Consider the following 22870-nt stretch of genomic DNA (forward strand, 5'->3'; position numbering starts at 1 on the left):
GCTTGGTTTCAGCTCAGGTCATGATCTCATGGTTCGTGGGTTTGAGCCCCGCATTGGGCTCTGTGCTGACGGTGACGAGCGTGCTTGGGACTCTGTCTCCCTCTCTCCCTGCTCCTCCCCTGCTCTCTCTCTCTCTCTTTCTCTGTCAATAAATAAATAAATTAATAAGTAAACATTTAAATACACACAACAAGCGGGAGGGAGAGAGGAGGTAACTCACAAAGACTGGAGGGGTCACCCTGATTTGCACCGCCTGACCCACCGGGGATTTATTCTGGTGTCCAGTGTGAGCTACGGATGAAACTCAATTTTACGCCCAAATGACGAACGCAAGGTTTCTCCCCCTTGGCACTGTGGACCGTTGGGGCTGGGTCATCCTCTGGGGTGAGGCCATCCTGGGCATTGCAGGACAGTGAGCCACATCTCTGGCCCCCATTTCCCCCCCCCCGCCATGCTCGGAGTAGCCCCTGTTCCCCTCCGTGGGGACAGCCCTTACGACTGCACGTTGCTGGTATGCCCAGAGGGCTGAACCACCCCAGCCGTGGACCCCAGGTCTAGGCACTGTAAGAGCCCAGCCAGGAAATGGGTCTGGAGCGCCAACCGGGGCGGGGACGACTGCCAGGTCTTGTCCCTTCCCCTGGTCTTCTCCTGGCCATCGGGAGAAAGCGATACCTAAGTGGCTGCGGTGTGCGAAGGAGGTTCAGGCATGTCCCGCCCCATCCACTGTGACTCATCTGAAGCCTGTCTTACGAGACAAAGAAAGGGCTGCTCATACCGTCCAATAAAACTTTTAATATTTAGAAGTTTGGGCGCTTAATTCTGGCACTCCTGGCTCGCGGGTAACGCTGCCCCCTCCAGCGGCTGGCAGCCGGCGGTATCCACGGGCGCACGGGTGACGATGATGGGAACCTTGGCCTTCACACAGGTCAGGGACCACGGCAGATGGACCGTGCTGACCAGCTCATAGCAGGTGCTCATGATCTCGCCGTCCCGGGTGCCGCTGCTCACGGACAGCACCTGCGGGAGGTTGAGGGTGCTGACGATCTTGGTGGTGTCGAAGGGCGCGATCTGGGTGTTGGCCTCCTGCCGGAGCAGCTCGCTGCTGTCCTCCCGCGACCGCCGCTCCGCCTTGGGGGTGAAGCCCTCGTACCGCACGTGGGCGTAGAGGGCGAAGACCACCGTCTTGATGCGCTTGCCGGTGTGGTTGCTGATCTCCGTGGTGAAGACAATTCCCTCCCCCGGTGCGAAGATGTTCTTTTCCATCTGGATCTGAAGGCGGATGGTCCCCTGGATGCAGCAATTGTACGAGACTTTCTTCTCAGCCTCCACCAACAGAGGGTTCTGCAATCGGGGAGGATGGGCAACCGTGAGGGGTCACGGCCACGGGATCCGCTCGCCTGCCTAACGTTCCTCCACCATAGCTCCTGCAAGCCTGGAACCGCTGGGACTCTCCTAAGTAGGAGGCCCCGAGGTAGGATCTGGAGCCTTGGGGATTTAGCAGCCAAAAGCCTGGCATCGCCTCCCAGCTTCCTTTACTCAATTCCCTTTGCCTTTCTGACTATCAGTTTCCTCCTCTGCAAAAGAAGCCTTTGAAATCCACAAGACCCTGGTTTACCCCCACCTCCATTGCTTACTTGCTGTGTGACCCTGAATAAGTGGCTTGACTTCTCTGGACCTTGGATTCTTTCTTCCTTCCTTCCTTCTTTCTTTTTTAATGTTTATTTATTTTTGAGAGGGAGAGAAGACAGAGCGTGAGCAGGGGAGGAGCAGAGAGAGAGGGAGGCACAGAACCCGAAGCAGACTCCAGGTTCCGAGCTGTCAGCACAGAGCCTGACGCGGGGCTCGAACCCGTGAACTGTGAGAGCATGACCTGAGCTGAAGTCGGACACTTAACCGACTGAGCCACCCAGGAGCCCCACTTTGTTTCTTCTTTTAATGTTTATTTATTTTTGAGAGAGAGAGAGAGAGAGAGAGAGAGAGAGCACGCCCATGTGAGCAGGGGAGGGGCAGACAGAGAGGGGGACAGAGGATCCCAAGCAGTCTCCATGCTGACCGCAGAGAGCCCAATGTGGGGCTCGAAGTCACAAACCATGAGATCATGACCTGAGCTGAGGCAGGTGCTCAACCACCTGAGCCACCCAGTCGCCCCTGGTCATTGGATTTCTAGAAGACAGGAGATGTCTTGCCAGAGACCTAGGGTTTGCCCAAGTAGTTCAGACTTTAGGAGAAAATATTCCGGGCTCTGAATTACGAAAAGAAAACTGTAGAGTTGAGGGGCGCCTGGGTGGCGCAGTCGGTTAAGCGTCCGACTTCAGCCAGGTCACGATCTCGCGGTCCGTGAGTTCGAGCCCCGCGTCGGGCTCTGGGCTGATGGCTCAGAGCCTGGAGCCTGTTTCCGATTCTGTGTCTCTCTCTCTCTGCCCCTCCCCCGTTCATGCTCTGTCTCTCTCTGTCCCAAAAATAAATAAACATTGAAAAAAAAAATTTAAGAAAACTGTAGAGTTGAAATTATGTAACGTGTTTCAATAAATGCCTCAAAAGGCAGCCATTCTATCAACTTAGCTGCTGGGTTGCAGATAAAGTCACATATTATATTTACTGAGTGGCTTGGGTGACGTTTTACTTTTTATTTGTGAACAATATTCTAAAGGATTCAACGTGATGTGGGGTGGGCTTAGAATCATCGCTCTCCACGTTTGCTGGCTTCCGGTATCTTCTTGCAGAGGAACTTGATACTTTTACAAGTGTGTGTGTGTGTGTGTGTGTGTGTGTGTGTGTTCCCTTTCAGCATACCAAAAAGAGAGAGAGGGAAAAAATCGTGCCAAAAATACTTGCAAACGTCCCTCCGAATCCCCATTAGTGACATCGAGTTGGTCGCTTGAAGCTGGCTCTGATGGGAGTATTTTCACCAGGGAAGTTGGTAAACATTACACATCAGGGCTGCCCCCGCCCCCAGAGCCTAGCACCCCGCTGCCGCGTTCCCACAACCTGCTTCATCAGCGTTTACAAATTCTCCTGATTTGTTCCAGATCGCTGCTCATTTAAGGAATAAAGTATCAGGGGACGCTTGGGTGGCTCAGTTGGTTGAGCACCTGACCCTTGATTTCGGCTCAGGTCACGATTTCACGGTTTGTGGGTTCGAGCCCTGTGTTGGGCTCCGTGCTGAGTGTGGGGCCTGCTTGGAACTCTCTCTCTCTCTCCTGCTTGAGTACACACTCTTTCTCTCTCAAAATAAATTAACAAACTTAAAAAAAAATTTTTTTTTAACGTTTATTTATGTTTGAGACAGGGAGAGACAGAGCATGAACGGGGGAGGGTCAGAGAGAGGGAGACACAGAATCTGAAACAGGCTCCAGGCTCTGAGCCGTCGGCACAGAGCCTGACGCGGGGCTCGAACTCACGGACCGCGAGATCATGACCTGAGCCGAAGTCGGACGCTTAACCGACTGAGCCCCCCAGGCGCCCCTAAATTAACAAACTTAAAGAAATAATAAAAAATTTAAAAATATATCAGTGTCGCACAGCTATGTGAATGTATTTGATACCAATGGTTAAGTGGTAAATTTTATGTATATTTTACCACAATTTAAAACCAAAAAAATAGGGGTGCCTGGGTGGCTCCGTCGGTTAAGTGTCCGACTCTTGATTTTGGCTCGGGTCCTGATCTCATGGTTCCTGAGTTCGGGCCCCGCATCGGGCTCCACACTGACAGTGTCTCTCTCAAGGTAAACAAATACACTCCAATAAATAAAATAACCAATAAATAAATAAAACCAAGCTCTAGTCGAGGCCCCCATGGGCCCCTCCCCAATGCCGTCCTCCCACCCCTGGCCCTCTTCATCCTGAAATGGGGGGTTTATCATATCAGCGGATATTTATTTATTTATTTATCTTAAGTTTTTAAAACATTTATTCATTTTTGAGAGAGAGAGAGAGACGGTGTGAATGGGGGAAGGGCAGAGAGAGAAAGTGCTGAAGTCGGGCTACCCAGGCGCCCCATATCTGCAGATTAAAAAAAAAAAAAAAAAACTCAGGGGCGCCTGGGTGGCGCAGTCGGTTAAGCGTCCGACTTCAGCCAGGTCACGATCTCGCGGTCCGTGAGTTCGAGCCCCGCGTCAGGCTCTGGGCTGATGGCTCGGAGCCTGGAGCCTGCTTCCGATTCTGTGTCTCCCTCTCTCTCTCTGCCCCTCCCCCGTTCATGCTCTGTCTCTCTCTGTCCCAAAAATAAATAAACGTTGAAAAAAAAAATAAAAATAAAAAAATAAAAAAAAATAAACTCAGACACAGAATACCCCACAGAGCAAATATGCAACTGTGAATTAATATCAAGTCAACTCGCTTGTAACCCCCATGCAAGAAGAAGAAGGAATTTGCTAGTTTTTTCCCCAAAGTGCCTCACACTTGCCCAGGCGGCAACCCCACCTGCAAAGGGCAATATCCCGAATTTCACGGAATGTCACGGAAATTTCAGTTTGTTGTACCTACACATTTGTTCTCCTACGACATACACGGAGGGACCTACGCCAGATTATTGTCTCAGAAAAAAGCGTGTAAAGAATCACATAGCGGGGTGCCTGGGCAGTTCAACCGGTGAAGTGTCCAGCTCTTGGTTTCAGCCCAGGTCATGATTTCACGGTTCATGAGTTCAAGGCCCGCACTGGGCTCTGCGCTGAGCGCACACAGCCTGCTTGGGATTCTCTCCCTCCCTCTCCCCTGCGTTCTCTCTCTCTCTCTCTCTCTCTCTCTGTCTCAAAAATAAATAAATAAACTTAAAAAATATTTTTTTTAGAAAGAATAATGTAACAAGCACAAATGTGTCTTCTAACCAGTGGAAGAAAGGAAACGTTACTGATTTGACTGAAATTGGGTGACTTCTGGGTGCTTTGCCCCATTTTCCCCTCCCCTTCTTTTCCGGACTGGCATCTGTCATTCTCGCATGAAGTTTACTTTTCTTTTCCCTTTTTTCTTCTCTTCTCTTCTCTTCTATTCTCTTCTCTTCTCTTCTCTTCTATTTTTTTTTAGGCAGGCTTCATACCCAGCACGGGGCTTGAACTCACGACCCTGAAATCAAGACCTGAGCTGATATCAAGAGTCAGATGCTCAACCAACCGAGCCACCCAGGTGCCCCTCATGTCAACTTTCATATTACGTAGAAATGCATCTGCTTGGGGGAGAAGTACACAATCCTGTTTTACATATTTTAATGCTTTAAATAAATCAAGCTGTCCACGTTCTCCAGCAACTGGCTTTTCTAGCTCAGCATTCGGGGCTTGAGATGCATTTGTATCAACACACCTGTTGTTCTGGTGTGTTTTCACCATGGCCACTGAGCGTGTCGCAAAATAGTTTATAGTTTATTTCTTCAGGCAGCCCCCCTCTACGAGATGGATGTTTACATAGTTTCTATGTGTTAGATGTCAGAAAAGGGCTAGAAGGAACATCCAGACATCCGGACGACCTTTCTTCCTGGACTTACACAGGAGAGTTGCTCTCCGCCACAAGCTGGCACACGTTTTCCATAAAGAAACTGGTAACAAATATTTTAGGCTTTGTGGGCCACGTACAGTATCTGTCACATATACTTTCTTCTTCTTGTTTTTTAAACCGTAACTCATGGTTAAATCGTAGATTTCAGGGGCGCCTGGCTGGCTCCTTTGGAAGAGCGTGTCACAAACACATAGATTTTAATATCGTGACAGAGAATACAACCTGTGTTTGCATCTACGTCTAGGTCTGTGAAAGAGAAATCGTGTCGTGGACTAATACTTATCCATGACACATGCCTGCTGGTACTTTCTGTTTTACTGTATTCTACTTACTGTATTCGTTTAAAAATGTTCGTCACAGGGGCGCCTGGGTGGCTCAGTCGGTTGAGCGTCCGACTTCGGCTCAGGTCGTGATCTCTCGGTTCATGAGTTTGAGCCCCACGTCGGGCTCTGTGCCGACAGCTCAGAGCCTGGAGCCTGCTTCGGATTCTGTGCCTCCCTCTCTCTCGGCCCCACCCCAGCTCACCCTCTGTCTCTGTCTCTCAAAAATAAATGAAAATGTTGGGGCGCCTGGGTGGCGCAGTCGGTTAAGCGTCCGACTTCAGCCAGGTCATGATCTCGCGGTCCGTGAGTTCGAGCCCCGCATCTGGCTCTGGGCTGATGGCTCAGAGCCTGGAGCCTGCTTCCGATTCTGTGTCTCCCTCTCTCTCTGCCCCTCCCCCGTTCATGCTCTGTCTCTCTCTGTCCCAAAAATAAATAAACGTTGAAAAAAAAATTAAAAAAAAATAAATAAATGAAAATGTTAAAAAATTGAAAAATTATATTCATTGCAACCTTCTGAATTCATTTTCCCGTTATGCTTAGTGGACTTACTTTATTCTATTATTTTGTTTCATATAAAAACAAAATTTATAAAACATTAGCTGGTCGTAACCCACCAGATTAATTTTTTTCTGGTAAATTCTGGAGTCTATTCAAAGCTATTATATTCTGTCCAACACATTGATGTTGTAAAAACAAAGCTTGTTGCAAAACCCACCACGTTTATATTTTCTGACCTATTTTATTCTATTCTTTCATGTTTTAGTATATATTTGAGGGTTGTTTTTTTTTTTAATTTTTTGAGAGAGAGAGCGAGCAGGCAGGGGAGGGGCAGAGAGAGAAACAATCCCAAGCAGGCTCCGCGCTGTCAATGAAGAGCGTGACGTGGGGCTCAAACTCACGAACTGTGAGATCATGACCTGAGCCGAAATCAAGAGTCAGACGCTTAACCCACTGAGCCACCGAGACGCCCTTATTCTTTCATTAAAAAAAAAAAAAATTAATTGGGGGCGCCTGGGTGGCTCAGTCGGTTGAGCGACCGACTTCGGCTCAGGTCATGATCTCACGGTTTGTGAGTTCGAGCCCCGCGTCGGGCTCTGGGCTGCCAGCTTCGGATTCTGTGTCTCCCTCTGTCTCTGCCCCTCCCCAACTCGTGCTCTGTCTCTCTCCGCCTCAGAAATAAATAAACATAAAAAAAAAAATTAATTGCCACCCACCAACCATATTTTCTTCCTTTCCTATTCTACTCATTTTATTCTCTGTTCTGTTTTCTTCTTCTATTTAAAACACACACACACACACACACACACACACACACACACACAATGTTTGCAACCCCCCAAATTGACTTTTTTCTAATACTTTCCATTTTGGCCTTATGTATTCTTGCATTTTATACAAATGAACTGGCGTCCCATTAAATCGATTTTCCGACCCATGAATGGGCGTGGTCTGAGGTTTGGAAACACTAGGATTGCTTTCCCTTGGAGACCTAGGGCTGACCCCTGACCCCAGGTGACCTCACCTCTACCCTCAGCCTCTGACCCCCCGCCTCCTCCTCCCTCTCCGCCTCCCTCTCCTCCAGGAGGCTAATTGCAGGCAGTTTTATTCTAAATCCCTCGTCATTCATTCGAAAATTCCTCGCATGCGTTAGAACCCTGCAGGTGTTAAGGAAGTGGCTGCCCTAACTCAAGGCCAAGCCTGTACCTCTGGCCTGTGGCTGAGAGAGGGGCCAAGAAATACCAGCCCTGGCCCAGTGGCCTCCCACGCTAGGTCAGGCAGGGTGGCCAAAGCCCTCTGATACCCAATAATGTTGAGGGTACAAACCCCACATTGGATTTCCCGGATCTGGGAGTGTCTTAGAGCCCCGCATTCCTTTGGCATAGGTGAGCCTCTGGGGGTGGGGGGTGGGGGGATTCATCCAACCAGTATTTGTTTGCATCGATTTAGTGCCAAGTTCAAGGAAAACCCATAGCAGTTAAGACAAGCCTAGTCCCAGGGCGCCTGGGTGGCTCAGTCAGAGGAGCGTGTGCCTCTTGATCTTGGGATTGTGGGTCTGAGCCCCAGGTTGGGTGTAGAGATGACTTAAAAAAAAAAAAAAAAAAAAAACTTAAAAAACCTAAAAAAGAAGTAAGACCAGCCCAGTCCCTGCTCTGGTGGTGGGGGGGGGGGGGGGGAACGAACACATAACTGGCACATTGAAAATGAACCAGGTCATTTCTGATGAGGCTGTGGTGGGATGCAAAATGGCGGGGGGTGGGGGGCAGGAGTGAAGGAGAGGTGGGGTGGGGGCTCGCTTAGAGTCAGTGGTTAGGAAATGTCTCTGGGACAAGTGCCTTTTCCAAACGGTACTGACTCCTGGAAGAGGCAACGGGGTCCCATCTTTCAAGACTCTTAAAGGTACAAAGAGCGGAGAGGAGGTGAAGAGATCAGAGCCCTCGAGCCTGGCTAAAGGGAACGGGAAAACAGGGCAGCCACTGTGGAAAAACAGGCCGGCGGTTCCTCAAATGTTAAACAGACTCGTCATCTGACCCAGCAATGCCCCTCGAGGTATCAGGCCAAGAGAAACATGCAAAACTTTGTACGACCTGTGCAGTACCTTGACTCTATGCAGCCGAGAGGTGGAGGAGACAACCCAAGTATCCATCAGTGCAGGAATGGATACACAATATCGGGTCCCATCCCTGCCCTGGAATATTATTCAGCCATAAAAAAGGATACATCACCGGAGCTGGCACAAAGGCGAGCGGGTGGGAGATAGCTGACACACAAAGGCTCCCTACCCTACGATTCCATTTTCATGGAATGTCCAGCACTGGCAAACCCAGGGAGGGAGGAAGCGGATGGATTAGTGGTTGCCAGGGGCTGGGGGAGGGGATGTGGGGAGTTTGAGGGGTGACAGCTAAGGGATGTAGGATTTCACTCTGGGGTGAATAGAACGTGCTACAATCGACAGAGGCGCCGGCTGCACAACTTTGTGAACACACCAAAAGTCATTGAATTTGCGCACCGGAGGAGGGCGATTATAAAGTATGTGAAGTATATCTCAATAAAGCTGTTTTGTTTTGTTTTGTTTTAAGTGGAAGGGGAAAATGTCTGCTCCTCCCCCCCTCCCCAGCTCCCCTCCCAGGGGGGCAGTGGCTGTTTTGTCAGTTTCTCTGGCCTCCTTCCGGAGAGTCGTTTGCTACACCTGCAAGGAAGTATATTTCACGCTCTCACCACCGGGCTGCCGCGGGGCTCGGGGTTCTGAGCTTCCCAGCGCTCACGACACCCCGGGACTGACACGTCCTTGTCCGGTCTTTGTTTCTCTTTAACTTTTCCGTAGAGTATACCTTGGACAGCACCCTGCCGGTTTCATTCTCCTAGCAATGAGCATTTAGGCTGATTCCAATTTTTTTTTTTTTTTTTTTTGCCACCAAAACATTGCTGTAGGAGGTCACGTCACGCGTGAAAGAACATCAGTAGGAGACATTTCTAGAAGGGCAGTGGCTGGGACAAAGTGCGTGTTCACTTTCATTTGGATAGATGCAGCCAAAGTGCCCTCTGTTGGGGTTGCGACAGTTTATTCAGTGACTACGTGGCCTCGGAGCAGAGATCTGAAGGAGGAGGAGGAAGGAGAGGAAGATCATATCATAGTGTTCCAGGCGGAAGGCACAGCCCGTGCAAAGGCCCTGGGGCAGGCCCAGGCCTGGAGTGTGGGCCGAACATTGAGGAGGCCCGTTTGGCTGGAGCAGAGGGAGCAAAGGGGAGGGAGGGCAGAGGGGAGGGCAGGGTGGGGATGGGGCAGGTCGCTCAGGGCCTTGTGGGCAGCGGGGACTTTGGCCTTTACCCTGAATGAGATGGGAGACGGGGAGGGCCGTGGGCAGAGGAAGGTCATCACCTGACTGCCTCTGGCTGCTCTGAGGGCAGACTGGGGTCAAGAACGTGCCTGTACCTGGTTGAGCCCCATCACTGCTCACTGCACCAGAGCGGTAACCTCTGCCCTGGTGCCCCAGCTCCTGCCCTCACCCTGCCGCCTCTTGTCTATCCTCCCCAAAGCAGCTGAAGGGAATGAAATGACGACCCTCTGCCCACCAGGGCTCCCACCTCCATCAGAGGTGGGCCTTGTGCCCCAGGGCCTTTGCACGGACTGCTCCCTCTGCCCGGAACCCTCTACCCCAGATGTCCATATGGCTTTCCCCCTCTTCTCTTTCAATTCTCTGCTAAAATGTCACCTCCTCAAAAAGGCCTCCCTTGACCAGTCTGGTTAAGACAGTACTGAGTAGTCAGAAAAACCCAGTATTTTCATATCCTCAAAACGCATGTGTGATAACTCCCTTTGCTGCTATGATCTTGGTTTTAGATCTTCCCACTTACTGGGCACCTCCTGGGTGTGCAGACTTTGTGCTGAACACTCTGCAGTCTTCACAGGCACCCATCAAGGGAAGTAGTTTTCTTCTTCTCATTGCGCAGATCAGGACAGTCAAGTCAAGGCTCCGGGAGCCGGGGTGTTTTGTTTTGTTCTGTTTTGTTTTTTAATATTTATTTTTGAGAGAGAGAGAGGGACAGACAGAGAGCGAGTGGGGGAGGGGTGGAGAGAGAGAGAGAGAGAGAGAGAGAGAATCCTAAGCAGGCTCTGCTCTGTCAGTGCAGAGCCCAAGGCGGAGCCTGAACTCACAAACATGCGAGATCGTGACCTGCGCTGAAATCAAGAGTCAGCTGCTCAACCGATTCCCCCCCCCAACCCTGCCGGGGGCCCCCTGAAAGGTGTTAACTGCCCAAGGCCACCCAGCTAATAGCATATCTGTCAACGGAATCACAGGCTGGGTCCGACCCAGCACCAACATTTCCAAAGGGAAGGCCAGAGGAGGGCCATAGTTCGCTCAGGGTGACACAGGGGGCAGATGGTCAAGCGCCCTTGAGCTCAGGCCTGATCATCCCCGGGCTGGTCCACCCCTCCAAGCATCTACCCTTCCTGAGACCCTCCAGGACCATCGCAAGAGGTTGGCTGGGCTACAGGTGATTCTTGTCACGCGCATAATAATACTGGAGATGGCAGCTGGGACAAGATTCTGGGGCACATCCTCCAACCTGCGCCGGGCACCGTGGGAAGTTCGGGATTTACATGAAACATGAAATGGAGGTGGGGGGGGGGCGGGCTCTGGGATTCCTACCTGGATCTCGAAAACTAAAACGCCAGCCATCTGAGCCACCATGATCTGATGAGAGTCCCCAGGGAAGTTACTTGGCCCAACGTCACTCCACCCACCTTGACTTCTACCTTGACTTCTCTGCACCTGGCCCTCCAGGAACCATCTAGAAAACCTCCTTTGCTTAGCCTGACCAACATCACATGGCCTTTCCTTTTCCAGGGCCAGAGGCCACCCCCTTTCATGCCTCTTTTTTTTTTTTTTTTTAAATTTTTTTTTTCAACGTTTATTTATTTTTGGGACAGAGAGAGACAGAGCATGAACGGGGGAGGGGCAGAGAGAGAGGGAGACACAGAATCGGAAACAGGCTCCAGGCTCCGAGCCATCAGCCCAGAGCCCGACGCGGGGCTCGAACTCACGGACCGCGAGATCGTGACCTGGCTGAAGTCGGACGCTTAACCGACTGCGCCACCCAGGCGCCCCTCATGCCTCTTTTTGTGGGGACACCATCTCTGCTGTCTGAGGGCTCAAAGACCCTGGAGAGTCACCGAGCATCCAGGCAGCTCTTTCACCCGTGGGTCACAGGGAGGTCTCTGCTTAGTCTTGACTTGTTGCAGGGTCAAGGGCATTGGGGACGGCTCATTCTCTGTAGGGGGCGTCCAGGGCACTGGGGGGTATTGAACAGCTGCCCTGGCCCTACCTACTCGATGCCAGTAGCTCCCCTCCCCCCAGCTGTGACAGCCACAAATGTCCCTGGACACCACCCAGTGCCCGCTGGGGAGGCAGAATTGTCCCGGTTGAGAGCCCCGGCCTTGCGCCTGCCCTGGTTTCTGATTCGCCTTTTGTGAACTTGGCCTGGGGAACCATCCGTGCCTTTTCCCTCTTCCTGGTGGGGGCCACCTCTGTCCCCTGCCTTCCCACCTCCCCCTGCCTCCGGTGAGCTTTGAGGACAGGTCCGACCCCTGCTCCTCTCCTATCACTACCTGCAGTGCGTTTTCTTGATGGAAGTCTGAAGTCCCTTGAATCAACAGGTACATTCTCTTCTTTGCTAGAACGTGCTCCCGACCCATGCAGGAGGCTTGCACGAAGTAGGAGACGTGGCCAATTTTGCTGGCGAAGGTAGAAGGAAGCCTGGGAGGTAAGTTGAAATGGAAGTCAAAGGTGTGGCTGCCTGCACTTAACCAATTATCTGAAAGCAAAACACACCAATGCCATCAGAAGGTTCTAGAATCTTTTTTTTTTTTCCTCCCCCCACTTTTTATTTATTATTTTGGCAAGGGCTTTGTTCTGGGCCTGGCCCACCCATCCCTGAGCTAGGCTGAGCTCTGTGCTTTTAGGGCTCTGCATGGTCTACAGATGTCAGGCCTAGGCCTCAGCCGGGCTGGAGGGGGATGGCCCCGGGCGGGTGATGTGGCTGGGGTGGTCACCCCAAGCTACCCACGGGGATGTGCTCACCGCTACTCTGGATCTGCAAAATTGGAGGTCCCGCCCCTCAGACACGCATTCATTCGTTCAACAAACACGTCTTGAGCGCCTACCTGCATCCCCAGTACCGGGCACAACGCTGTGCCTAGAAGGCGCTCGATAAATGTTTGTGAAATAAATGAGTGAATCCACTGAAGGCTTGGGCTCATGCTTTGGAGGTGGAATGCTGGGCAATCAGAAAGGCTGGTATCTGACGCTGGGGGAGGTCTGGGTGGGGACTGTTTGCTTGCAAAAAGTGACACTTATGACGCCCTTCCTGTGTGCCCCACGCAGGTCTAAGCCCTTCGTATACCATTAGGTCACTAAGTCCCCAAAACAATCTTATGAGGCAAGACTTTCTGGCTCCCATTTTCCAGATAGGTTAACTGAGACACGGAGAGGCAACACGGCTGCTGGCCAGTAAGGACTGGCATGGGGCCGTTCCTGCCCCAGAACCTTCTTTTTCCTTTTTTTTATCTTAGGTTTTTTTTTTTTTTTTCAACGTTTATTTATTTTGGGGACAGAGAGAGACAGAGCATGAACGGGGGAGGGGCAGAGAGAGAGGGAGACACAGAATCGGAAACAGGCTCCAGGCTCTGAGCCGTCAGCCCAGAGCCTGACGCGGGGCTCGAACTCGCGGACCGCGAGATCGTGACCTGGCTGAAGTCGGACGCTTAACCGACTGCGCCACCCAGGCGCCCCTCTTTTTCCTTTTTTTAATTAAAAAAATGTTTTTAAAGTTTGTTTATTTTTTGAGACAGAGACAGAGTGTGAGCAGGGGAGGGGCAGAGAGAGAGGGAGACACAGAATCTAAAGCAGGCTCCAGGCTCTGAGCTGTCAGCACAGAGGCCGATGCGGGGCTCGAACCCACGAACCGCAAGGTCGTGACCTGAGCTGAAGTCGGACGCTTAACTGACCGAGCCATCCAGGCGCCCGCCCCTACCATTCCAACCCCCAGAAATCTGCACAGCTGGTGTCCCTCCCATCGCTCAGCAGTCACCTCTTTGAAGGGACCTCCGTGACCTCCCTATCTAAAACTTTTAAAATTCCAGAATGAAACTTTGTCTAGCTGAGCATTGGCCAAGGGTTGTGGAACACCCGGGAACACCCCCGTGAACACATTTTGGAAAGGACATGTAGCTCCAGGGCAGCTCAGCCTCCCTGGTGTCTGTCCAGACTTTGGATCTGAACCTCGTGGAGTCGGGGCCGAGTTATTCTTTCCCTAGAATGTCTTCCCTGCCCCTCTCTCTTTCCCGGTGACCATAGGACTCCTTATCTTTGTCTCCTCGGAGTTCACTGCTAGAGGGAGATTTATCTGTAAAATCACAAGAAAGATTTTTTTTACTGGCCTCCCAAAGTGGTCATGGGGCTAAGGATAGCATTTTCCAGGGGAACGACTTTGATAGTTCATTTTGAATATCTGGGTCCTGCTCAGCTCTTCCTGTCTTGTTATTTTCGTGTTGTGAGTATCTGATGGTCATTGTTTATACATAGCCTCCCTCCTGGGGAGGAACCAGGCCTCTGCCCCTGTCTGGTATCCCTGGGGGTTTGTTGATCAACTAACACATGTGTTTACCTTCCAGACCCAGCTTCCTATCATAGCTAGAGTTGGCTGCTGGCTTCGTCCTTACCCTCTACTGGGAATGTCTTCGTCTTGTGCACATAGTCAGCCTTGTTGTTGCAAATAACATCCCTGCTATAATCACGGGATTTCCCGATTTCTTCATTCCACTCCACGTAACCCCTTCCCACGAGCTCCACCTTCACTATGGGGTCCACCAGGGTGCTGTTCAGTATTAGAACCACCTGCCCTTCTATGCTGGAGCCGGCCAGGTAGACCACATCCTTGGGCAACACTAATTCGATCGACTTCACCACAGACATGGGGGGTTGGGGTGGTGGAGGAACATCCTCGCCCCTCCCCCATGACACTGAGATCCCTGGTTCCTTTGCCACAGTGAGGTCACCTGTCTGTGACATCATCCAGCCAGGGTTCTGGGAAGGGGCCTCCAGTGGCCGGGAGGGGAGACGAGGCTGTTGTTCGGGGTGGTGGGGCGGCTTGGGAATTCCAAAGTCCTCACTGGTTGGGGAAATGACAACCTGACCACTTTTTCCTAGGAAATAACAAATGAATACGCAAAAACAGCCACAGACCCTAACATTCCTGCCACACTGGGAACGCCTGTCATCGTGCCAGGAGGCCAGAGGCCTGGGTGGGAAGAGTTTGCACAACACTCCGGTAAGGTAGGCATCATGAGCTCTGCTTAGAGATGGAGAGGAACGAGGAACGAGCCCCAAGGGATTTTCTGCTCTGTCAGATGGCCCCCATGTGCAGTACGCGCGCTTCTCAGGGTTCATACGCTGGTTAGGCTCACCCGCTTCCATTGTCATTTTAATGGCTATTTACCCCAGTCGGAAAAAAATTATGGATATGGCCAGGGTATGAAGTCTGGTGTGCCCCGATCGAAGATGCTTAGAGTGTTGGGTGCTCCACTTTGCACGAACACCCTCTCACCCATCTGACATTTCCCTTTACACCTGTGTCTCCCCCATCGAATGGGAAAGTCCCTCCAGGGCGGGAGGAACTTTGTGCCCGCCCACGTCGGCTTGGCTCCAGGCCTGGTTCAGACAAGAGAGGTGTCAGTAAGTTTGTCGAGCGACTTAATGACCTTCAAGAATATATGATTTTGCAAAAAAGGAGACCGAGGCCTTGTGCCCCCCTGACGGTTTTCTTGGTGCCTGATCTGCGCGTGGGCTGATGCCTAAGTGGGAGGGCCGCTGGAGCACGAGAGGTGCCAGGAAATGTCCATTCTGCAGACTCCGGCAGGCCTCATTCACGGTCTTTGCTGTGTCTTGCTTTGTTTTACACGGTGTCTTCTGTAGACATTGCCGTCTTGTCTCCTAAGCGGTTTGTAAGCTCTTGGAGATGCTCGGCTAAAATCAAGGTGTTCTGGGATTCTGGGGGAGACTCTTGCCCTATTCCTTGCCTGTTGACCTCATCATTCCAACCTCTCCTTCCCCGGTCACTTCTCCTCTGACTTGGCCCTTCTGCCACTCTCTTTCACTTATTAGGACCCTTGCGATGATTTGGGGCCAGCCTGCGCAATCTAGAATAATCTCCCTCACCTAAAGACCTTTAATGTAATTTAATCTGCAAACTTCCTTTTGGCATGGAAGCTACCGTATTCACAGGCTCCAGGGATATCTTTGTGGGGGACATGATTCTGTCTGCCACCTGGGGACATAACAGCAGAAGGGACTCTGCTCACTGCCTTCCCATGCCGCTCAAGACACGAAGACCAAAGTCCTCCTGGTGGCCCTTGAGGCCCCAGGTGACACCTCTCTGACCTCATCCCCTCTCTGCCCAGCTACGCTGGCCTCTTGGCTATGCTCCCCCCCACATTTCTAAGCCTTTTCCCGCCTCTGAGCTTGGCCGTGCCTCCTCGACCCATCTGTCCTTGGTTTCTATCTCAGATCGCAGCTCAAATGTCATCTGTTCAGAGAGGCCACCTCTCCACCTCAACCGGAATGTCCTCCCTGCCCACTCCCACATGCCTCTCCAGCCACTGTCCTGGCTTTGCTGCAAATAGAATCTGAAATGATTAGCTTGCTTTATTTATTTATTTATTTATTTATTTATTTATTTATTTATTTGTTGCTGTCTCTCCAGACAAGAATTTACCCGTCTGGAGACCACCAACGGGGGTCGGCCTTGCCCATTGTTGGGCCCCCCAGCTCTGAACACCGTGTCCAGGCGCTTTGTAGGTGCCCAGCATGGGTCACTGTGTGCCCGCCAAGACTGGCCAGAGCAGAGCAAGCAGGGCGGAGGGGGCAGGGCAGCCCTGCCCGCCTGGACAGCCGGAGAAGGCGGGAAAACGAGGCGGGAAAACCCAGCAAACAAGCCCTGCGGGTGGGGAGCTCCAGCAGGCCCTGACGCCAGGAAATAGAGCTTGGGGCGGTCAGGCTGGCCATCGGGGTGCAGGCGGTCTCCAGAGGGGCCCCAACATCCCACTGCGGTGTTTAAACATTGATTCCGGCCTTCCTTGCCCTACTGTCAGTGAGTGCCCGTGCCCGGGGAGACGGGCTGTGGGAAAGGAATTAAAAGGTCAGGGGGTCTTTACCCGGGGTCCCTCCCTAGGGCTCCTGAGGGACGCACGTAGTTAGGGGGGCCCAGCTCCCGCCACCGGGCCGGGTTGCACACTGGGCGCGCCCAGCAGAGCGCGCAGGGCTGGGCGGGGCCGTGGCCGGCTGGGCGGAGTGGGGCTGCATCGGGGAGGGGGCGCCCCCCACCCCCTTTCTCGCTTCCCGCCACTGCAGCGGCCAATCACCAGGCAGGCGCCCGCCCCTGGCGCGGCCTCCCGCGGCCCCGCAACTCCCAAACGCCGAGTTTTCGCGGGAAAAAAAATCAGAGCAGCTGGCAGCGCGGCGGGCAGTGGTGGCCGTCCAGGGCGCTCCGGGTTACGGGCAGGTCGGCGCGGGGTCCGGGGCCACACACGCGTCTCCATCGCCATCCCCAGCCGGGCCAGGCGCGCAAGCAGGAGAGCGGATCGGGGCGGCCGGAGAGGTGAGCCTCCGGACGGATCGGGGTGCCAGCCCGGGCCGGGGGGTGGAGGGAAGGGCTCGGTGCACCGGGCGCGGAGACTTTGGAAAACTTTCCCGAGCGGCCCGGGGACGTGCGGCCAGCACGGGCGCACGCGTGCCCCGCGGCGTGGCTGCTGTGCACGCCGTCTCGGGCTCTGCCCCCGCCCCGCCGGCCCTCGGGAGTCGTCCTTGGCAGCCCGGGCGCTGCCCGGGGCGAGGGGAACGTCCCCAGAGCCCCGCGGGGGTCGCGCCCGCTGGGTGGGGGAGGGCCTGGTGAGCCGCAGGGGAGGATGTCAGGCTCCGCGCCTGCGCGCGGGGCGCCCCGCGATTCAATTGTCGCGCCCGAGCCCGATTTCGCGCGCCCTTAGTTCCCCGGGCGCGCCTGGGCCAATGGGGAGCGAGCGGGGCGGGGCAGCCGGGCGCGGCGGAGCCAATGAGCGAGGCGGCTCAAGTGAAGGGGGGCGGGATTTGGCGCGCGGGGCCCCTCGGCCGGTCCCGGCGGTGGGGGTGGGCGTGGGCTAGTTGGCGTGGCCCGAGCGGACGGGCGGGAGAATAAGAGAGGCTCAGAGTCCGTGGGTCGGAGTGCCGGGAGCGCGAGACTGCCCGCGGGGCCGCGGTGGGGCCGAGGTGAGTCGCGCGGCGCGCGCGGGGGTGGCCGGGACGGGGCGGCCTGTTGCCATGGCCACCGCGGGGCCGGCCGCGCCGCGCGCACGCGCGCGGGGGGGGGGGGGCGCGCGCGCCCGGGGTCGGGGGCTCGGGGGTTTGGGCGTGGGGGGGATCGTCCCCCTTGGGTCACACTTAGTTGAGTTACTGGGACTTCTGAAGTTCCAACCCGCGCCGGACTTTTGGGTTTTCCCCTTGCGTCAGTATTAATTCAGAGAATGAATGAATGAATGAATGAATGAACGAACGAAGAAATAAACAAACGAACCTGGCCCCTCACCGTTCGGCCGTGTCCTCCTTCCTGCTCTGGACATGATTGTCTTCCCTGTGTGAAAGGCGGAGTGGGTTGGAGTGAGTGGTCCGAGATGCCGATTGCCTTCCCCTAATTTACTCTCCCTCCTCGCCTCTCCGCCCTTGCTGGTCATTAATGCATTAATTCCTTCACTTCCTCTGCCGGGCCCTGGTCAGCTGTGGCTAGTTCGGGGACTCACGCGCCGGGAGGGCGTTCGCGGAGTTTCCTAGTGTCCTCAGGGTGGACAAAGGCCAAGGTGACCTGAGAATGGCACGGTCTGGTGGTGGCAGCAGCAACGGAACTGACCTAGGGGTCCCGCTCTCTCCCCCTCAGCACCAGCAGACGCCATGTGGATCCAGGTTCGCACCATGGACGGCAAGGTGGCCCACACTGTGGACTCGCTGTCCAGGCTGACCAAGGTGGAGGAGCTGAGGAGGAAGATCCAGGGGCTGTTCCACGTGGAGCCAGGCCTGCAGAGGCTTTTCTACAGGGGCAAGCAGGTAAACCCGCCCCGCCGGCTGCCGCCCGCCCAGCACCTTTGTTCTTGCCTGGTCCTGGCGTAGTACATATACTCTCCCCGCCCCTCGTCCGGTCCCGCTTCACGTCTCCACAGAAACCTCAAATGCCTGAGCTAGGAACAAAGGCTCCACTCGCAGATCGACATACCGGGCAGGAAGCTGGCACTCCAGTCCGTAGCGTTTGGGCTTTTAACTCTGCCTGCCCGGTTTTTTGAAGCTCCCCTCCCAATGATTTCTAGAGAAAGAAGTTGGAGGTGGCCAATGGAGGACGGATGAATTTCGAGGAAGAGCCTCGAATCGCTTACTCAGACACTGGGATGGAAGGGAGCAGGTTTTTTCTTTGAAACACACGCTGCTGGCCCACGGCCTGTACCTATTTAGAGTTTGACCCCACAGAATCTGTTTTCTGGAAATTTGGATCCGCTCGTTCAGAGTCCGGAGATGGCGCTTGCTTGCCAGGAATTTCCGCCGCTCTGGGCCCGCTGTGCAGAGCGAGCGGGACGTTGTGCTTTCCACGGGTCTGCGGGCCCCGCTTTTCCGTCTCCTTTCTTCTCGCTCTCTCCCTGGGCCCCTGGTGGCGTTTAAAATGGCCACCCTTGCTTTCCCAGCTGCCCACACTTGGGACGCTTTCTCCAGGGGCAGCAGGGGGGTTTCCGTTTTTGTCGCTATCTCTGGGGGAGATGGCACGTCCTGCGAGTGGGATTTCCCTGGGCGTGGGATAAGATAGCACGACACCAAGCGCCAGTCCCATCTGCAGGGGCCATCCCAGAGTTGGGTGCGCGGTAGGGACAGCGGTGTAGCGACTGTACCGGATTAAAAGTCTTCAGTTGGGGTGCGCGTGCCTGACTTTGTTGTTGCATTTGAAGTGGGTACTGCTGCCATCTGGTGTCTCGATTGAGAAATCAACACTGCGCCTGGCCCGCCAGGATTTTTGGGGGCTGGGAGGATCCAGCGTGCTTAACACGAAATGAGACCTGATGATTAATTTCTTGGGCTTGTGGTGCCCTTGGGAGACCTTTCACCTCCTTCCTGCGACAGGCAGGATGACTTCAATGTCTTGAGAATCTGAGTTAGCCCGCCCTGCCTGGGGAGGGGAAGCCGGTCCCGCGAACTGGGGGCTTTGACTGTTCGGTCGCCTGTGACTTCGAAAAAAGGCAGGGCTGTGAGTAACCTCTGCCGAGGTGCTGTCTTCCGCCTCCAACAACGGCTCGTTTCTGTGGCATCCAGGCTGACTTCTTTTGGCCACGCAGTCTCTTCGTGGAGCGGAGTTTCTGAGAACCTCCGAAACAGGTCACAGCGTAATTCAGAGGTGGGCTGGATCCTGTCCTCTCAAGTTTGAATAGCTGTGAGCTTCTCCCAGGTGGCGTATGTTACAGTTGTTACATTTCAAGCCTGCAGAAAAGTCACAAGAGCCATGAACACCTAAGCACCCACCCCTGGGCCTTCCCACGGACGCTTCTCTGCATTTGCGTCTCCATATTCGCGTCATTGCCGTTTGCTCTGCCCTCCTCTCTGTCCACCAAGCCACTGTATGTTTGGGAACTCGTTTCAAACTAAGTTGCAGATGCTAGTTCACACTCTCTCTAAATAGTTGAGCACGCCTGTCATCAGAGTTCAATATCAGTTTGTGTGTGGTTGTGTGTGTGTGTTTTTTAAGGTGGCATTTGTATACAGTGAGATAGACGCACCAAAAGCAGACGGACCCTTTGCAGTTTTGACAAATGTCTACGCCCACGTAATCAAACCCCCATCACCCTTCATTCGTAATGTGATATCTGCTCCACACAGAAGTCCTTACAACTCCTGTGTAAGTTATAAAGCGGGACGCTAACACGAACACCTGCGGGCGTTAGACACGTATGTTGTACCTTTAATTTTCAGGATGTCAGCGATGAGAGACGGGCCCCACTCGGCAGCTTTGTGAGGGAATGTGTCGTCACTTCTGGCTTCTGGATAAGGAAGCCGAGCCTGGAGCGTGATGCAACTTCCCCAAGGATGCAGGGCGAGGCCCTGGCCTGGCTGCCGGGAGGTGTGGACAGCGACCGGGCGGGGGGAGGACGGGGACAAAGGCCTATATAGCAGCACCTCAGTGAGTCAAGTCTGCAAACAGACCAAGCTAACAGGTGATAGAAAGCCGCGCAGTTTCCAGTGGGGGCAAGAGTGCTGTTTTCACAGAATGTTCTAGAGTCTTTGTAATCCTTCCTCGCACCCCCCCCCCCCCCCAAAAGAAACATGTAGTAGTCCAAGGGCTGCAGTGAGGTTGATTGAGCCGATAAAGCAGAACCTAGCTGAGTCTTTCTCCAGGATATGGGAGGGTTTCGTGGCCGGGTTGTTTAGGCTGAATAGGTTGGCGGTTATGTCGCTTGATTGGCGGAAATGCAAGAAGGCGGAATGGGGGCAGGGACTCGGGCGGCAGGCCCAGCCTGGGCAAGGGCGAGAGGCATCTGGCGCCCTTTTTTTTTTTTTTTTTTTTTGGCTGCCCATGAAAATGACAATGGCTGTCCTTCGTGGTGACTTGAGCTCAGGTGCGGTGCTGTGCTCTTCACATAATCTCCCCACGTTCCCTGCCCAAGGAAGTGGCTGTCGTGCGGCCTGGTGAGAAAGCAGGGCGGTCACGGCCAGGTCCGGCCGGTTAGCGGTAAAGGTGCAATGAATCCGTGGGCTCTGGGTTTCTCCCCCTCGGCCTTGCTGACGCCAGGGGGGGGGCCGGCTCGTTCCCTGCATTTGCCGCCACTTGGGAAGTACTGATTTAGTAGATAATTTAGGAAAACCGCTAAATCGGCCTCGCGGGCCTCAAAAGCTGTGCTAAGGACAGTCTGAAGGATCAGTCTGAATGGCGCCCTGAGAACGGCCTTGCGAGGGCCTATTCGTGTCCTCGCGCCCCACCAGCTCAAATTGGCTCTTCCTGAACGCTGTCCCCGATTTCCTGAAGGGCAGAGTCAGAGTCGGGCAGCAGAGTCCTGCCCTTCAGGCTGTTCGAGGCAGGGTCCCCCCCACCTCCCCCCAGCTCCCAGCTGGAGGGCATTCCCGCTAAGCCAGGTCAGCAAACCCCTTATGTAAATATTTGTCTCTGTGAGGACCGCTCACCCCTGCCCTTGGAGATAGTATGCAAATGAATGGGCGTGTCTCAGGAGGAGCCCAATAAAACTTTATTTACAAAAACAGGTGCAGGCTAGACTGTCACACTGGCTGTAGCCTGCCAGTTACACCCCTTCCCGCCTCCATTCGGGGTCCAGGGTTTCTGTCAGGAACAGCGTTGCCGCGGAATGTACTAGAACAGGTCCCCTAGGACGCCGTGTTGCAGAGAGGTTTTCCCGGGGAGGGGTGCGCAAACTGTGTGGTCTCAGGAGTCCCTTGGACCCTGTTGAAGACCCCACGGAGCTACTGGTGATGAGGAGGGGTCGTGCGTGGCCTTGAGGTGCTCATCTGCTGTCCTTGCTGAACCGGGGAGCCCTGTCCCCTCTGCCGCATCTGGGCTCCGGCTTCACGTGTTTTCTTGTCTCCCATCTCTGTCCGTGTGTCCTGTCTGCATGTCGGGTTGCTGCAGAGCCTGGAGGCCAAGCAGGGCAGGTGAGGGGCCAGGGCTGCGCCCCCGGGAAGGGCTGCAGAGCAGTTAGTTTCCTGCTTCCTCCCTCTCCCAGCTCACCCACAGGCCCTGTCAGTGCTCCCTTCCCTCCTCCAGCTGTGGGTCCCTCCCTCTTGGTATGAGGCTCAAGGCCCACGGTAAGCCCCTTCTGGCGTCTGTCGCCCCCACGTCTCGCTGAAATGGCTGCTCCGAGCAGACTGAAGAACCACATCTTGTCAAGCCCTGGGGCGTGTATTTCCTGGCCTCTCGTGCCTCTGGGCAGCACCCTGCACCCTGAAAAGTAGCCCTCGAGATTGTCACCAGGGGGCAGAGAGTGGGCAGCAGTGGTAGGCGTGGCAAGTTTTTAATCCCAGTGTCCAACGGGAACCAGCGTGTTTAGATGTCAAATCGTGTACGTGTTTATTTCGCCCTTGCACGGCATGCGTGGCCGAAAATGCCACACGTCCAGGAGGCATACTTGGATTAAAAAAGAAAGACAGTGGCGCCTGGGTGGCTTGGCTGGGTGTCCGAGTCTTGTTGGCTTAGGTCCTGCTCTCACGGTTGTGGGATCGAGCCCCAAGTTAGGCTCTATGCTGTCAGTGTGGAGCCTGCTTGAGATTCTCTCTCTCTCCCTCTCAGCCTCTTTGTCCTGCTTGCTTTTGCTCTCTCCCTCTAAAAAAAAGAGAGAGAGACAGACGGACATAAATACTGTGGGCAGTTTTGCCTAGACCTGAATTGTCACTTACGGAGTTATCGGCCCCAAACCACGTATACATGTTCCAGAATAGGCAGTTTGAGGGATTTTTCAGTGCAGAGTTCTGTCCTACGAGATGTTAACTTCGAGTTTAATT

At 54.0% G+C, this 22870-nt stretch overlaps 2 protein-coding genes across 5 annotated transcripts in view; one reads left to right on the forward strand and one right to left on the reverse strand.

Annotated features, from left to right (window-relative positions):
• Nucleotides 1-772: 772 nt before the first annotated feature.
• On the reverse strand, nt 773-18363 carry ARRDC5 (arrestin domain containing 5). Of its 3 annotated transcripts, XM_045491623.1 has the most exons (4): nt 18273-18363; nt 14032-14743; nt 11920-12125; nt 773-1341 (listed from the first exon to the last, which is right to left on the reverse strand). In XM_045491623.1, the coding sequence occupies exons 2-4, from the start codon at nt 14381-14383 to the stop codon at nt 814-816; spliced, it is 1086 nt and encodes a 361-aa protein (XP_045347579.1). In that variant the 5' UTR covers nt 14384-14743; nt 18273-18363; the 3' UTR covers nt 773-813. The 3 variants fall into 3 exon arrangements, with proteins under 3 accessions (XP_045347579.1, XP_045347581.1, XP_045347580.1); XM_045491625.1 differs by lacking the exon at nt 14032-14743 and having other exon boundaries at nt 17925-18276; XM_045491624.1 differs by lacking the exon at nt 14032-14743 and having other exon boundaries at nt 17913-18276.
• The window catches only part of UHRF1 (ubiquitin like with PHD and ring finger domains 1), a 34241-nt gene continuing 28184 nt past the window's right edge, over nt 16814-22870 (forward strand). Inside the window, exons 1-2 of one of the 2 annotated variants that reach the window (XM_045491622.1) lie at nt 16814-16964; nt 18270-18436. In XM_045491622.1, coding sequence (XP_045347578.1) covers nt 18284-18436 — 153 coding nt within the window. In that variant the 5' untranslated portion in view covers nt 16814-16964; nt 18270-18283. Of the gene's footprint in view, nt 16965-18269; nt 18437-22870 lie in introns of those variants that run through there. The other variant, XM_045491621.1, reaches the window with a different exon arrangement.

Source organism: Leopardus geoffroyi, chromosome A2 (genome assembly GCF_018350155.1).
Source record: "Leopardus geoffroyi isolate Oge1 chromosome A2, O.geoffroyi_Oge1_pat1.0, whole genome shotgun sequence".
Lineage (NCBI taxonomy): Eukaryota > Metazoa > Chordata > Mammalia > Carnivora > Felidae > Leopardus > Leopardus geoffroyi.

What these genes read in the sequence shown, in the direction of transcription:
- ARRDC5 (XM_045491623.1), bottom strand. Translation starts at nt 14,383, where the DNA reads ATGATGTCACAGACAGGTGACCTCACTGTGGCAAAGGAACCAGGGATC. An exon ending in GAAGACATTCCCAGTAGAGG is followed by an intron (nt 12,126 to 14,031) that starts GTAAGGACGAAG and finishes TTTTGCTTTCAG; the next exon opens with ATAATTGGTTAAGTGCAGGC. An exon ending in ATCAAGAAAACGCACTGCAG is followed by an intron (nt 1,342 to 11,919) that starts GTAGTGATAGGA and finishes CCCCGATTGCAG; the next exon opens with AACCCTCTGTTGGTGGAGGC.